Genomic DNA, 17531 nt, shown 5'->3' with positions numbered 1-17531 from the left:
ACTAAATTAATTCTTTGCTTTGGTCTTCACACCTGATGAGGTGAGGGAGATTCCCAAACCTTAGCCATTCTTTTTACTGTCCCAGATTGCGGTATCAATAGAGGTGGTTTTTGAACAAGTTCATAACTAAACAGTAATAAGTCACCAGGACCAGATAGTATTCACCCATGAGTTCTGAAGAACTCAAATGTGAAATTGCAGAACTATTAACTGTTTTGTAACCTATCATTAAATCAGCTTCTGTACCAAATGACTGAAGGATAGCTAATGTGATACCAATTTTTAAAAAAGGCTCCAGAGGTGATCCCAGCAATTACAGGCCGGTAAGACTGACCAGGCAAACTGGTTGAAACTATAGTAAAGAACAGAATTGTCAGACACAGATGAACATAATTTGTTGGAGAAGAGTCAATATGGTTTTGTAAAGGGAAATCATGCCTCACCAATCTACTAGAATTCTTTGAGGGGGGTCAACAAGCATGTGAACAAGGGGGATCGAGTGTATATAGCATACTTAGATTTTCAGAAATCCCTTGACAAGGTCCCTCACCAAAGGCTCTTAAGCAAAGTAAGCTGTCATGGGATAAAAGGAAAGGTCCTCTCATGGACTAGTAACTGGTTAAAAAAAAGATAGGAAACAAAGGGTAGTAATAAATGGTCAGTTTTCCGAATAGAGAGAGATAAATAGTGGTGTCCCATAGGGGTGTATACTAGGACCAATACTATTTAACATTCATAAATGATCTGGAAAAAGGGGTAAACAGGGAGTTGGCAAAATTTGCAATGATACAAAACTATTCATGATAGTTAAGTCCAAAGCAGACTGAGAAAAGCTACAAAGGGATCTCACAAAACTGGGTGACTGAGCAACAAAATGGCAGATGAAATCAATGTTGATAAATACAAAGTAATTCACATAGGAAAACATACTCCCAACTATCCATATAAAATGATGGGGGTCTAAATTAGCTGTTACCACTCAAGAGAGATCCTGGCATCAATGTGGGTAGTTCTTTGAAAAAACATCAACTCAATGTGCAGCAACAGTCATAAAAGCAAACAGAATGCTGGGAATCATTAAGAACGGGATAGATAATAAGCCAGAAAATATCATATTGCCTCTATATAAATTCATGGTACACCCATATCTTGAATACTGCATGCAAATGTGGTCATCCCATCTCAAAAAAGATGTATTGGAATTAGAAAAGGTTCAGAAAAGGGCAACAAAAATTATTAGAGGTATGGAACAGCTTCTGTATGAGGAGAGATTAATAAGACTGGGACTTTTCAGCTTGGAAAAGAAAAGACAAAAGGGGGAATATATAGAGGTCTATAAAATTATGACTGGTGTGGAGAAAGTAATAAGGAAGTGTTATTTACTCCTTCTCATAACATAAGAACTCAGGGTCACCAAATGGAATTAATAGGCAGCAAGTTTAAAAACAAACAAAAGGAAATATTTCCTTCACACAACGCACAGTCAACCTGTGGAACTCTTTGCCAGATGATGTTGTGAAGGCCAAGACTATAACAGGGTTCAAAAAAGAACTAAATAAATTCATGGAGGATAAGTCCATAAATGGCTATTAGCCAGGATAGGCAGGGATGGTGTCCCTAGCCTCTGTTTGCCAGAAGGTTGGAATGGGCAACGGGATGGATCACTTGATGATTACCTGTTCTGTTCATTCCCTCTGGGGCACCTGGGATTGGCCCGTCAGAAGACAGGATACCGGGCTAAGATGGACCTTTGGTCTGACTCAGCATGGCCATTCTTGTGTAGTCTGCAAGTGGCTGAAATTGACATCAACTTTTCACCCCAAGGCACTCAATGCCCTATAATGTCTGCCCTATCCCTCAGCGTCTAAACTTATTATTTCTTCTGCCAAAGGCCCAGGCCTTCCCCTTTAAATCAGCCGCTGCCACCACCTCCACTTCCCAGGTGTCAGGGACAGACAAGCAGTCAGGTGAAGTTAATCTACATGAAGCGGACTGAGCTGAATTTCTAGTTACTTTTTTGCATGGAAAAGGTCAGCTGGTATCTCAGCCAGCTAAAAAACCCTCCAAAAATTGAAGTACAAAAAAAAGGGACACAGAACAGTCAAGACAGAACACTTGTTTTTGTCAATTTTTTTTTTAAATCCCAGCCCAGCTTCTACTAAGACTGGACACTACTTACAACACTCCTAGAACTGTAGAAGAATGGAAACACAACAGGGAAAGGGGGGCAAGACAGCACAGTGGCCAGCTTCAGACACTCACATACATAAAGCCAGCAAAGACTGGAGTGAGCAAGGCCCAGGTGCCCCGCTAACAGGAACAATCCCAAACACGAAGGTAGCACATGAAATGTATTTACCTATTTAAACACAGGCAGCTGGTTAGGCTAGGATGGGGAAGATAACTGCTAATTCCTTGTACTACAAGGAAAGAATGGAGTAAAAAACCAAGCCCGTGGGCAGGTTTTTTGCTTTGTGAACCTCTGTCTCTGTGCTGCTGGTAACAGTGGTAAGTATAAAAAAATCAAAGAAAAATAATCTATTTATAGAACAAGTCAGTAGTCTGAGACATTTAGAAAAAAGTAAAAACAAGTCCTTTTTAAAAAATGGATTTACTAAAACAACTGTCACCCAGGATTACCCCACACCCTCTGTCCACCGGCAAACCCGGGGGCAACTTCCAACAGGATCTGCTGCTGATTATAGGCAAAGCCAGCAGGGAGGGGATCTGCGCTGCGATCAGTATCTGCAGACTGCTTGCTGGTATCGCTCAAGGCCATGCCTGTAGCTCGTGATACTGGAAATACTTGTGAATGGAAGTTTTCACAGAAGCACATGTCAGGGTAACCCTTGAGGTAAGTGGGCTGTCCTCATTCCTCCCCATCCCTGGGCACAGATCACGTTGCTGTATCTCTCCACCAGCTCCAGCCTGTGTCAGACAACTGTAATATACAGGAGCACGGAACACTAACGATGCCTAGAACAGGAGAGATGTGACCCCTGTATAGTGAGGGAAAGTGCTCTTTACTTTCCAAGCTCTGGCATAGACTGACATCTTAATTGATGCTTTGTGGCCCTCTTCAGGACAGACAGGGAGATTGACTTTCCCCATCAGGAAAATATACATGGTGGGGTGGGTCTGGGTGTCTTTTTGGTAAACAGAACCAGTGCTGATTTCTGAGACCTTGAGCTCCTTTGCCCTCTAACTACAAAATAGAAACTAAGAGCTATTCAGCCACCCTCTTCCATCCCTGTAATGTAGTGTGAGCTGCCTGACCATTGAGGCAGGTTTATTATTCCCATACACTTCCCTGTTGGGTCAGTTGGTACGGAGAGACCACTGGGCTGAAGATAACTTCCAAATCTCTGCATGGACAATATAACTCCATGGGGCAACTGGTAGGGCTGAGAGCTCCAGCCAATGGCCACCAATTCCATGCCAACCCCACTTCCCATTTCACAGATGCACTTTTAACACCCCCAAGTGTCTAATCTAACAGCCCCATGTCTGCTCAGTCTCTGAAGGCAGCACCTACACTCAGCTGGAAACAAACACTTTCATTTAAAATATTGGCTGGAACTCCCATAGAGGTGGTGTCTGCATTGATGGGTTGGAACCACTGTGCCTCTGACATCCCCGTTGTACAGAGGAAGCCAGCAATAAGGGACCATCTCTGCTGCAGGGCTGTACATCCTTGGTAGTGAGGCTGAGTGGCTACAGTAGCTTCAAACACCCTCTTTCAGTAGGGTCTCGGTGGTCCATTTTCCCCAAGTCCCAGGGAGACTGAGTAGTTGCTAACTTGTCTCCTTGAGATCTTCCATTGGTAGCTTGTAGCTCAGTAAGAACTGGGGAGGTGGTGCATGAGCTGGGCTACTTGGGCCCTGCATTGGTTTCTTTGCGCAGTTCATACAGATGTAATCCTCATTCTCTGCCATTTCTGGAGAGACACCAACACAAACTTGATGAAACCACTCGTCACAGCCACCATCACACTGCACCCAGTCTACCTGCAAGAGACAAGATCAACACCACATGAAGAACACAGCAAGATTCAACTCTCCAGACCTGTGTCAGAAAATAAGCCTGGGGTTCTGCTCAAGTAAACCGTTAATGGCAGCTAAAGTCATGACAGTTCTTTGCTAGGACCAAACCAAGGAAGAGAGACAAACTTGGCATTGCCTTCTACAGCTCCATCACTTCACTCAACATGTATTGTCCTGAAGATGCAGAAGCTGCCTGGTTTCACTGTGGCCTATAGTTTAGGTTTAGATTTCAGTACAGTTGAGTAGTATCAATAGATCCTGAGAAAGGATCCCATCCTATAATGTGAGGACTCTTCTCAGTCAGATGTGGGGAATTTTGTAAGTCAGACTTGCCCCAAAGCTACCTGCACAATACCCAGCCTAAACATTCAGGAATGTTCTTCCAAGATAATCCATTGTATTTATGTCAATTAAGTACCCAAGGAAGCAGAAAGAAAAGGAGTACCCGTGGCACCTTAGAGACTAAAATTTATTAGAGCGTAAGCTTTCGTGAGCTACAGCTCACTTCATCGGATGCATTCCGATGAAGTGAGCTGTAGCTCACGAAAGCTTACGCTCTAATAAATTTGTTAGTCTCTAAGGTGCCACGGGTACTCCTTTTCTTTTTGCGAATACAGACTAACACGGCTGCTACTCTGAAACCAAGGAAGCAGAAACACTCAAATTTAGTCAGTTGCACAGGGCAAACAAAGAGCACTAGTAATACGTGCAAAGGGAATGGATTAACACTATTCTGATTCCTAAGGATCAATTACAATGGAAATGTTAAGAGTGAAAAAGCCTTTCGAAATCCCAGAAAGCCTAAAGTACATGTTACTAGAGGACAAGGAGATATGACTAGCCCTTGGAAAAGAGCAACTACAGTGCCTATACGGTGACCACTTTTCAGACAAAAATACTATATTTATTTTTGTCTTTTTGCTACAAGTATCCCCCCCCCAATAGAGTCCAAAACAGATTACAGACAGTTTCTCATTTAAAACATACTAATTAACCCCAACTAATTTACCCACTTCTCTACTCACCCCTTCTTCAATCCCACCCCCCTTTTCTCCCATCCAGGTCACCTCCATGAATCTCAGTCCAGTTGCCTTTACCTAAATAGACAAAGAAGATAGCACCAACTGGAACTCAATGCGTCTCCTGAGAAATGCATTAATCATAACTTACTATCTACCAAACTCCTGTCTATTACTAAGACCCAGTTCCTCTCCTATCCTAGGTCAGGATACTCACAGTGCCATTCCAGACTCCCTACTTTAAACTACCCAAATGACTTTACACCATGAGGTGTTTTCTGATTTTTATTTTGAAAAATGGCAATTACGCCTCACTTCTGTCTCCTCTCCTGATTCTTCAGTCAGCAGCTCAAACACCATTCATCAAAGCCACTATTTACCTCCGCTTTTCTGAACAAAAGCACCTCCTTGAACACACTGAAAAACCTTTGGCCGATTCTCCGTCACTCGTGACCATGCTCCCTAGCCTCAGCAATATTCTGGAATACAAGGGCTTGACTTACCACTTTACCTACACTATCCTCCTTTTGATTTTCCAAGTACTAAAACTGTTCGATTTGTCTCCTCGCATATGGAAGATTTCAGAACCATCAGTCACTCTTCCTGGAGGACCCTCAGCAAGGAGCCAATGATCTTCACTTAGTACAAGAAGAAAACTAACTGCTTTGCTGTTCCCTCACCCTTTCACTAGAGCTTATCTCGAAGTATTTCTTTTCTTCCTCCTAGACTTTTCATTGCTGGATTCAACCATTAATCTTTTGATCCATCTGATCAAACCACCTGTACCATCTCCCTGTTAAGTTTGACAAAGCTTAACTCCACATAATGAAGCCCTTTTCAAGGGGAAAAACCTTTGTCCCAAGACTCTCTTCTATCATTCCCCCTAACATAGCCCTACCTTCACTTCCAGGCCTAAGTTGGACAACCAATCATCTTTGACTTGATCCAAGTTTTCTTTGTTCTCAAATCACACAGATGTAATAGGCAGCCCTGCAATCTGAGGAACCCTGCCAGAATTCATCCCCCATTCCTTTGACCCTGTCTCAGATAAAATCCTTACTCGCTGCCAATTGCAATCTTCTCCTACGGTTTTCATAAATTTTTATTCTTAGAGCCTGGGGGGGATACGAGGGGTGTATGGGAGGGGAAGGGAGGGAAGAGACCTAGAATATGGCTACTAAGCTAATCTCGTCTCGCTCCAGGAAACAGAACAACATTACTCCCATCTTCCTGGTTCCACCAACTTACTCTGCATATCAGGATCCATTTCAAACGGCTCTTTAGTATTCCAAACACTTCCTGGAGTTAGTCTACCCTAACTGAGTTCAGATCTATCTGCCTACTTTCTCACTCTGGACTTTCTGACCTTCCTCAATTATACTCCACAATTAGGGAACTCATTCACCGGTACTATCCTATTTAGCTGAAATTCTTCCCTGCCTCTCCTCAGCTACCAAGTCACTTCTTCAATTTCGCCTTAAATCCTTCCTTTATTCTTTAACTTATGTTCTTCCTCTTCCAACACCTAATGCATGTAGAAAGCTGCAATAGCACATGAAGGAGTCTGTTAGAAATGGATATACACTTTCACGGCCTCATGGGGTCTTTCAGCACACTGATCCTAAATTCTACTGCAAAGCCCTCGATTTCTGCAGCACACTTAATTTTTTGCAGCATCTTCATGTAAATGCCAAAATAGACATTTTAATTCAATTAAATACAAAAATGAATAATGTAAATCTCTGCAATGTTGTATTTGCAAAGTGATTTTGGCAACCATAAAGACTAAACTCTTACACGAAAGTTTAGATTCTGCAGCCAAATTCTGTAGCTGTGTGTGGATTCTGCAGTAGCAAAATCTCAGGAAACAAAGGAACCTAATTATTGCATTTGGCCAAGTCAGTGCCATATGACCTTAGTTGTACTACTGTCTCCAATAATCTTAGGCCATGTAAGAGTCCAAAACTACTGAACTGGTAGCCAGTGGCTGACAAAGTTACCCGAATTCCTTACAACTCTGATGTTGCCAAACATTTAAGGGAAAAATACCCTCAACTTTTAGATGAATTTGCTGTAGAAAAAAAAACTAAAAGCTGTTCAAGAGAAACAAAAGTAAATTAAAACTCTTAAAAGCCCAAAGGCACCAGCAGGTCAACCATTTTCTGAGTAAAAGCGTATTTTAATTTGAATTTGATAAGAAGAAACTGGAATCAGATGATTAAGGAACTGCCGTATTAATAAAAAACAATTTACTGGAACATTTATCAAAGCCATTAACTGTTGGAGCTCTGTTATCAGCTTACAGGACCACATGAAACTGAACTCAAATTTTACTGGAAAGTAACTGAAATTACTGAAGCAAAGCAACAATTAATGATCAAAACTAACTGAAGGTTTTACTTTAGTTTATAATCAAACTATATCTTTATCAGTTGAAAAAGTGACTGATTGCAGGCATTAATGCCTGCAGTTCCAGGAATTTACTCTTGGGGGAATTCTGTGCCAAAAAATTAAAAATTCTGCATATTTTATTTGTTAAAATAACGCAATATAATCACGCTGGTTTCAATTATTTAGGTAATGTATTTGAACTACAATACAATGGATTGAGAATGGGAATGGGGAGCATTGAAGGAAATGCCCAAATCCTCTTGCCTAATAGTAATGTAGCTAGGTTTGACTATTTCTAGTTATTAGTCAACCAATATGTGCAGCCACATGCTCAGTGTTGTATCATAGGCAACTGGAGAGCAAATGAGGGCTGGGGAAATCAAACTCACAGTTTATATTGGCTAATGACCATCTCCAGAAAAGTAAGTAGCAAACAATTCATGTAGCACATTTTGATAAGAATTTTTTCAGTCCAAAAATATAGACCAGTTCTAATCACTAAAGCACCATAAGCATTTATAAGGCCATACTGTCCTTTACACCACTCTGGCAATGTAAAGGAGCCTTAAAACTTCTACAAATGTTTTATACTCCTGGGGGAATTCACAAAGACAATGGGAACAATTCACTAAGTAGGCAGGCTGCTACATTCTACTCTGCCTGAGAAGACCGCCTGTGCCATGCCTACCTCCCCAGACACACCCTGAAGACCTGCCCCTCCATGCGAACCATGCTGCAATAGTGAGTGAGAGGGATAGAATGTTTTTCTCTCTCTCTCTCTCTCTCTCACACACACACACACACACACACACACACACACACACACACCTGCCCACCCCTTCACACACCCCGGTAGTGATTTACGTATCTACTGGCTGCTCTGGGCACCTAAACCGACCTGTCTGTGCTGCCAGGGAGCATGTGACTGCTCTTGTGACTTCCCTTTGCTCCCCCATCAGAGGTCATTTTTCTGCGGGAAAGCAAAGAACTCTGCAGGGAGACATGAATTCTGCACAAGTGCAAAAAGAAAAGGAGTACTTGTGGCACCTTAGAGACTAACAAATTTATTAGAGCATAAGCTTTCGTGAGCTACAGCTCACTTCATCGGATGCATTGTGAAGTGAGCTGTAGCTCACGAAAGCTTATGCTCTAATAAATTTGTTAGTCTCTAAGGTGCCACAAGTACTCCTTTTCTTTTTGCGAATACAGACTAACACGGCTGCTACTCTGAAACCTGCACAAGTGCAGTAACACAGAATTCCCCCAGGAGTAAGCAATTATGTTCCAGTGTTGGTTACCTTCTATTCATAGGGCTAGAGCATTTTTTTAAGTTTTATTTTGTATACATACATATACAAAAACATGTCTATCATACAGAAAATAATTCTAAGGAATATTCTGACTAGCTTTAGAATGCTACACATAATGCTAAGAATTTGCTCGTTTGCATAGCTTATATCAAGTTGATCTATTTAAATGAATATATACTTTATCAGAATGTAAATATAGAGACACTACTCCTCTACTAGGAACCTCATTCCAATCAAAATATACTATATTCTGCAATATCATTTATAAGATAGATGGGAAAGAACAACTAGATCCCAGCAGCAGAGGATTGTTCTCTACAGTATATTTTCTAGCATTTTGCTCAGTTTAGTTTTTTTAAGAATTTCAAGTAGTTAGCCTTTACCACTTCAATCAGGACACTAACTCCACAACACAGTCTCAAAATCAGGAAAATCTTCCTGATATTCATGCAGTTCTGTACCCCTCACTGAATTACACTACAACAAGTTGACAGCTTCTATTAGGGTTTTCCCGTGAAAAATTCATTTTATCTAAAAAAAATATTTTGAATAAAGTTTGCTCACCTCCATCGTTTACTTTTGCTATAATCCGATCAATTCCCAAACCACTGCAGATTCACCTCGGACAAGAAAAGTGGGGCAGTACAGCCTGTGGTTTCATTCAATTTGCAGCCTCATGGCTCACAGGCTTTATTTAAGAGCTTTGGAAGATTAATTTTCGTTTATGAGGACTGCACGTCCATTTTAGACTTTTGTTCAGAAAAAAGACCAGGGGCAAGAAACAGTTCTAGCTAAAACACAGAATTAACCCCTAGGGGCCAAGTCAGCATGTCTTCCATATTATCAGCAACAAAGGACATAGAACTTTGGGAGCTGTGGGAAGCAGCGGCCAGCACCTCCCTGCAGCCCACACTGCTTTCCGCAGCTCCCATCGGCTGGGAACAGCGAACCACGGCCACTCGGAGCAGCGGGCGGCCATGCCTGTGGACGGCCAATGTAAGCAAACTGTCTCACGGCCCGCAAGTAGATTACCCTGATGGGTCGTGTGCATCCCACAGGCTGCCCACCACTGAGATAGAAGAAGGCTTGTGGGTGTCATTACTTTTCCATTCAGAAGGAATAATTACTCCCAGATTCTACCTCTCCAACAGCTTGAGACAATACAGAGACTGTTGGGTTTAGTTCATAGTCGCTATGCAGCATGCTGATGCTCAGAATTCAATTGCTTGGGCTTGGAACAGATGGCTGGGCCATATTCTATGAGCTTCTTTGGCCTGACTGCTCAATATTTTAAAAGTCACACCCACCTACCAGCCTTCATATGTGTAGCATATTAACTACATCCCTCGCTGCTGCTCAAAGTTTGTTAACCTTAAATAACTCTTAAAGGGGTTTTTCATTACCCTCCCCCAGTTGTTTAAGGCAAAACTAAGCTAGGACTCACCTTATCCTTGCAGGGCCTTTGGCAGTTCTGTGCAGCACACACAGCATTCTCATCATCAGACTCCTCAGCTCCTGACCAATCATATTTAGATGGGATATCCAGCACCTTTTTCTCTCTCTTCTTCTCTGTGCTCTCCTTTGCTAGCTCCACTTTTGCTGCAGCTGCCTTCTCTCGCTTTTTCTTCCGCTCCTCTTCTTTGGCCAGCTTCTTGGCCAGCTTATTCAACTCCTTTGTCTTGTCCAAGGTTAGTTTCAGCTTCTTCTTTTTGGGTTTCTCTAGTTTCTTCAGCTCTTTAGACTTCTGCTTCACTTCTCCAAAGAACTGCTCTACCCTCTCCAGTTTCCGCTTCCGTTTCCGCTCAGAAGAATCTCTCGCTCTCATTTTCAATGGTTTCTCATCCAGACTGTCATCCTTCATAAAAAGGAGGAGAGATTAAAAAAAAAAAAAAACATCCACCAAGAGAAGTCCACATGCTACATTCCCATGGTCTGTTGGAGACATCCTCCCAATTTTACCTCCCATTTTGGGTGCAGAAAGGACCCTGCCTGACCACCAGGCAGGTGGCAGAGTATGAACAAAGGGGACTCCTTCCTAGCTTTCAGCCTGCCAGAGTAAAGTGATGAATGAAATCAGATTCAACTATGTAAGAAGAGAAACTGTTAAGAATCAATGATGGCCTATGGAAAAGCAAAACCATTAAGAGAAAGGATTCTCCATCAGTTGCTATTCTACTTTGTTGACTTTTGTAAAAGACATTTGTAGGAAGACAAATCATTTGTTCCTTAAGCGTTGGTCTGTTCTTGCTTATTCCCGATCCTAAGATGATCTTGATTGTGATTGTAATTATTTTCAACAAAACTCTTATTACACAATCACATACTGTTTTTCCCCCCCCCTCACAACGCCAGCCTCAGACATTTTACATGTTGGACAGAGAATGAGTCAGGGTTGTGTGAACTGGTCTGAGGTCCACTCCAGAGCCCCTTGCCTCATTCACTCCAGAGGTTGCACAGCGTGCATGAATAAATTATGCATCTTCTAGGAGAGGAAGCAAGCACTTGTGTTTAAACTGCATTGGAACTCAGGATACCTATAGGCTTTCTAAGGGACCTCAGGCAGGTCACTTAACCTTTCCGCCTCTTTTCTGCATCTGTAAAATGGGGATAATGATTTTTGACTTCATGTAGAGGTGAAGGATAAAATTATTTAAGGCACACTGATGAGTTCCACAGACAAGTTTATAAAATAGAGAATTCCTTATTCACTTCAAGTTTTCAATGGTATGCAGTAAATGAGGAATGGGGTTACACACTGAACAAATGAGGATAGAAAGAAATATTGAAGAGCTGCCTCATTCCCTGAGCACGTCTATCTTGTATGCTGAATAAGGTAAAGTTCTTGCAGGAAAACACGTCATCTAATAAGACTGTAGTGTAATGCCTGCACACAAAAAGGGCAGAGTTAAGGTTTTGCACGCAGCCATAAATTTATTACCGTTTGTATTGTCATAGCACCCAGGAATCTGTCATGGATGAAGTTCCCATTGACCTAGGTGCTGTACAAACACAGAAAAGAGATAGTCCATGCCCCCCAAGGGCTTTCTTAATCATTTTCTGACTTGAGTGCTCTGCTCTGTAACCTTAATATTCCTTTAACGTGGAATGATTTTGAAGAAGTGGCCTGATGCCAGCAAATGGCCATCATTGCACCTCCAAGCAAAATAATTTGTTTGGTAGACGCAGACTACAGCTGTCTACAAAGCAGATGAGTTTTAGGTTAACCTTTGGGAAAGCTTGTTTTAGCCAAAATGACCAATTTTAAATGGAAAATCTTAAAATGCTCATTTAGTTTGCATAGGTTCTAGTTTGCGGGGTGGGGGTTTAAATGGAAATTTGTAGTAAATTTGTTTTGGGCTGAATAACTGCATTGTAAGTTGGATAATAAATGAAGAGAATCTTGCTTTACAAATGATTTGAGGCATGTAGTTAGTATTTATCAATGTAATAAGGGTTTTAGCACATGGTTTGACTGCAGATGCAAGGCTCCTGTACTCATGCAAAGGAGGTGGTTTATTTTGTGAATGCTTTGGCTGTAAATTTAGGGCTTGGGTCTAAGGATGTTAATTGTAGTGGCAATGGTTGCCGGGTTTTTTTTCCCGCACCAACCCTTACCTCTGATCTGAATCAGACCTTTACAATGTTCTAAAGACACATTGCTGCCACCGGTGACACTTAGAATGTATTTCAATTTAGAATCAATTCTAGATATGCATCCTGTATTCTCTCTCCCCTCGCTTTGAGTACCAAAGCATCTTCTTGAAAAAGAGACCTGTTTTTAGACTTCACCACTTGCTGTTTTGTATTTCCTACCTTAAGTAACAATTGGTTCTGTAATACATATGCAAATGGGAGCAAGAGTTTAAGTTGCACAGGGTTTTTTCCCCTCATTCCTCCCTCCCTCCCCCCCCCAAAAAAATTTATTAAAATATGGACAAGCAAATGTATATACACAATTTCCTTTCTGACCAGTGAAATATTACACACCTGTAATAACTGGATACAAAGCTAGACAGTAGGGGTAAGTGTTACTTATTTTGCAATAATTGTCTTCCCACTCTCCTTTCCAACTGGTTCAGATTCTGAACCCTTCATTCATTACTTCTGAATGCTTTGCTCTGCAATTTTAACTTTATGGTTTGGTGTATGGAATTTCCTAGTTTTTGGGCAGGTTTTTTAATAAAAGCAATTCCACTAACTTCTGGACAGCAGTGGAATGTTTTTTATTGTACAGTAAGCACAATCAATGAGGCAGGAGTTCTTGCTATAGCTTATGGAAGATGACACTCTGTTCCTGAAAAGATCTGCTGTCAGATGTCCACCTCAAAGGAATGCTGAGCTGAAAAGAATGATGGAACAACTTACAAGAGCTAATTAATTATTTAGACCAAGTTAAACAGTGATGAGTGAGGTCTGAGGTTTTTTGGATCAGAGATCCAAAAAAGATGCAAGATGCCAAGAGAAAATCCACTGAAAAATCATCTGAAATTCCATTTAAAAAAAACAAACTACAACAACATTGACCCAATTTCATTCTATACTACACTTTTTCTTCACATCTATACCTCCAAGATGTGAAGGAATCTGTCTTCACAGGGTGGATGCGTGGCCTGTAAAATCCGCCAAATATGTTGGGTCTCATCCAGAGATACCTCCAGTAGATCTCCTATCATCATTAGATCTTCTAGCTGAGATTTGGCACCAGGTGACAGCTCTAGCACCGGAGGTTCCAAACTGCGAGGCACCAAGGGGCTTTTCCGGGGCTGCTTCCTTGGGGTGCTAGGACCTTTCAAACAAAAGGCAAATCACATAGGTCAGACAGGAAGTTGGTCGGAAACAAGACAATAGTGTATTATTTTTCAGTAACAGTCTGAGGGCACAGAAGGCTCAAACAGAAACTTTGGGCATTGGCACAGCCACTGAGCATGAGCAAATATAAATTCTGGTATATTTCTACTGTATATTCCCTGACATGCTGACCACTAGTTGCCTTTCCCATATATAAACACAATGGCCTCTGAGCTTATCTGATGTGATTAGCATCATCATTTACTGGCTCAGGTTCCAAATCACCTGCTCAGACCCCTCTCAATGGATAATGCATAGAAAAGGCAATACCTTGAGGACAGCTTTTGGAAGCAGATGAATATGCATGTTCAGCACAGAATGAGGGAGCTGTCCACATGTGTGTCACCACTTCCTCTGATTTGATGGGGATCTCCTCATCACAGAACAGGTTGGGTTCCAGGCTGCTTGAAGATTTCACACTGGCGTTATCCTGAAGTCACGTAGTGAGGAAAACACACACAGGTTGTTATAGCTGGAATTTATCTACTTCGGAGTAGATCCTAACAAAATCCTCAAAAGCCCACTGCTTCTAGAACCTGCTCAGAACTACCCTGCCACAGAAATTGATAGTGCCAGTGTATTGTGCAATTCACTTATTTAAGTAATGAGATGGCAGCAGCTCTAGAGAGAGATCAATATGTTCCATATACACTGGTTGAGTGCAGTGAAAGAATGAGTGATTTCCCAACTTTCCCCACAGATTATTCCCCAGGTGCGAACTCCATTGTCAACATAATGATATACCATGGAGGTCCCTGCTTTTGAGGTCGAGGAACAAGAGGTTTATAGGCATATGTACATGTACTCTTTACACTTCTGGAAGAATTTCAGGTCAGGATGCGTCCCTGGCAAGGACTGTCAAATTTGGCGTCTGTCTATGGACAGAGAGAAATTCATTAGAGAATAGGCTCCTACGGCAAATTTTAAATTGGAAATGCCATGAATTTCTTGTCATGAGGCCCAGGATTTTGAAAAATATTCGGTGGCTAAATTAGGGCCATTACACCTATTGGTGAGGAACCAAGGACTTCTATTTGCAGTTAACATCTTCTGTACAAAGTTAGACTCCAGATTAAAATGACAAATTAGTGGACTGTTTTGTTCATGCTTTTAATTGGGGCTCATTAGGCATTCATGAATAGTATATATTCATGACTCCACATAATGTATGAAGAAACCAACATGAAACAGGTGACAAAGAATCAGCTACTATCTACCTACTTAGACACTAGTAGTTTGTGCAGTAGCAGCTAAGGGATTCGGTCTACTAGGCTCTATATACACAAACAAAAATCCATAGTCCCAGCCCCAAAATGCTTACAGTTTAAAAAGAGGATGAGAAACAATTAATGGATACAAAGATGTGGGGAGCACAAGGTAACTATGAGACAATTATGATCAGTGCAATAAGCAGGGGTCACAAAACACCAGCTGCCTGGCTAATATCAAGCATTTTATTAGAATCATGGCATAAGTGAATTTTAAGGAGATATTCAGAGAATAATGTAGTTACTGCAGATTTTTAACAGGGAGTAAATCCCATGTTGTCCTTTATGCAAGGAGATGCTTGTGGGAAAATACAATTAGTGAACAACAAAAGCTGGCATCTTCGGCAGAGCAGAGGCGTACAGTTCTCTATGAGAGAATGGATAAAAAGGTACTGTACAGAGAAGCCATGAAGAAATTTAGAAATGAAGAAAAAATAGGTTTGCCCTTGCAGCCGTGAAAAAGGGGGAGCACTGGCCGGAGGATGTAAACAGGAGGAGGTGACATGGTCTAAGAAATAATTTAAGATGATATTTACAATAGCTTTTTTAACAGATTTTAAGGTGGCAGGATGGCATTTATTAAGACCAAAGAGGAGAAAACGGAGACATGATATACTGAGCATTAGCAGCATGGACACAGGAAAGACCAGATTTTAGAGAGACGTTATGCAGGAATTATTGGCAAGATTTAGATATTGGTTGGTCGTGAGAGTCTAGAAAGGACAGAATTGAAGAGGACACAGATTATAGTGCTGGGTGACAAAGAACTGTGTTGCCCACAGTGCTGGGGAAAAAAGAGGGGATCAAGAGCTCCAATATTAGTCTTAAAACTGAGTTTCATTCCATGTAAGCATTTAAGAAGGAGTAAACTACACAGTAATGCAACCTGCAGAAAACTCTAGAGTTGAAAAGCAGGAACATCAGAAGAAAAATACAAATAGACCTAGAGAAGTGAGAAACATGGGAAGAAGAAGTGATCTTCAGCTTGGGGAAAATAATATATCTGGGTAAAAACTCAGAAACATTCAATGGGAGAGAGAAAACTGGAAAACTAATGCTCAAAGAGGTGACAGTGGAGATTAAATCCAATACAAGTTTGCATTACAGGACAAACAAGTCAAAGCAATTTTGGCCCCATCAAAGCTGAAGACAAGAGTCCAGCTTCATCTACAAATCTGGTGAAACTCCTCGGGAATAGTGTCCTGTCCTGGACACCACCTTATCAAGCTTGCAGGGAGTCCAGAAAAGAGTAATTAAGAGCCTCTTATGATTACAGTAATCAAATATTTCTGGAGTTAACAACCAAAGATGCAGAGGAAAGTGTAGAATTAGATGTTATGGGATGAACCACAATTGGCTGGAAGACTAATCAAAGAAGTTATCAATATTTGCTGTCAAACTGGGAGGAAGTATCTGGAGGGGTGCTGTAAAGGTCTGTGATGGGTCCAGTACCATTCAACATTTCACTAGTGACTTAGCTTATGGAGTAAAGAGTATGCCTATAAAATTAAGGATGACCCCAAGGTGGCAAGGGTTTGGAGAACAGGATTAAAGTTCAAAACGATCTTAATAAATTGGAGAGTTGGTCTGAAATCAACAAGATGAAATTCAATAAAGACAAATAACCTGGTAAGGAAAAAAATCAAAATGTACAAATACAAAATGTGGAATAACTAGCTAAGCAGTAATACTGCAGAACAGGATCTGGAGATTATAGTGGATCACATAGCGAATATAAGTCAATAACGTGATGTGTCTTTAAAAAAGCTAATATTATGGGGTTCGTTAATAGGAGCATCATATGTAAGACACAAGAGCTAACTGTCCCACTTCTACACAGCACTGCTGAGGCCTCAGCTGGAGCACTGTGCCCAGTTCTGGGCGCCACAACTTTCTAACTATTCAGATAGTTAAGCACTGGAATAGGTTTCCAAGGGAGGTTGTGGAATCCAAATCACTGCAGATTTTTAAAAATAAGGATAGTATAGGTTTACTTGGTCCTGCCTCACTGCAGGGGGTTGCATTAGATGACCTCTGTTCTCCAACCCTACTTTTCTATGAGCCTATGAAATTAAGGAGATTTACAGTTGAAAACTCAGGCAATTTCATTGTCAAAAAAGTTTATCTAGCTATGAAATAGTCTCAGACCCATTGCCTGGGGCATGTAGAACAAGACTGGTTACAGTTCAAGTTAAAAGAAAAGGAGTACTTATGGCACCTTAGAGACTAACAAATTTATTAGAGCATAAGCTTTCGTGAGCTACGGCTCACTTCATCGGATGCATTTGGCGCAAATGCATCTGATGAAGTGAGCTGTAGCTCACGAAAGCTTATGCTCTAATAAATTTGTTACTCTAAGGTGCCATAAGTACTCCTTTTCTTTTTGCAAATACAGACTAACACGGCTGCTACTCTGAAACCTGTCAGTTCAAGTTAAGTATTTTCAAGGCAATAATCCTGCATTAACAAGAGGAAGTACCAGATTATCCAACAGGCCTTTCCATCTCTAATTTTATGACTCTACAAAGATTTCAGAATTATAGGATTAAATAATAGATTTTGAAACTCCAGATTGTAGATTGCATTCCCTAAAATCCAAGCAGCAGCCCTGCAAAAAAGCTCTCACAACCATTTCCATCTTTCCCAGCATGT

General features: G+C 41.1%; 1 protein-coding gene across 2 annotated transcripts in view; it reads right to left on the bottom strand.

Moving 5' to 3' along the window:
- Positions 1-2118: 2118 nt before the first annotated feature.
- KDM5A (lysine demethylase 5A) overlaps positions 2119-17531 on the bottom strand; it is an 82866-nt gene continuing 67453 nt past the window's right edge. For both annotated transcript variants that reach the window (XM_038398140.2, XM_038398152.2), the window contains 4 exons: positions 13882-14041; positions 13329-13549; positions 10208-10618; positions 2119-4007 (listed from right to left, as the gene is read on the bottom strand). In XM_038398140.2, coding sequence (XP_038254068.1) covers positions 3795-4007; positions 10208-10618; positions 13329-13549; positions 13882-14041 — 1005 coding nt within the window. In that variant the 3' untranslated portion in view covers positions 2119-3794. The remainder of the gene's footprint in view (positions 4008-10207; positions 10619-13328; positions 13550-13881; positions 14042-17531) is intronic.

This window comes from Dermochelys coriacea, chromosome 1 (assembly GCF_009764565.3).
Source record: "Dermochelys coriacea isolate rDerCor1 chromosome 1, rDerCor1.pri.v4, whole genome shotgun sequence".
Classification (NCBI taxonomy): Eukaryota; Metazoa; Chordata; order Testudines; family Dermochelyidae; genus Dermochelys; species Dermochelys coriacea.
The sequence above is the reverse complement of the archived record's forward strand: the minus strand, read 5'-3'. Positions and strand labels throughout refer to the sequence as shown.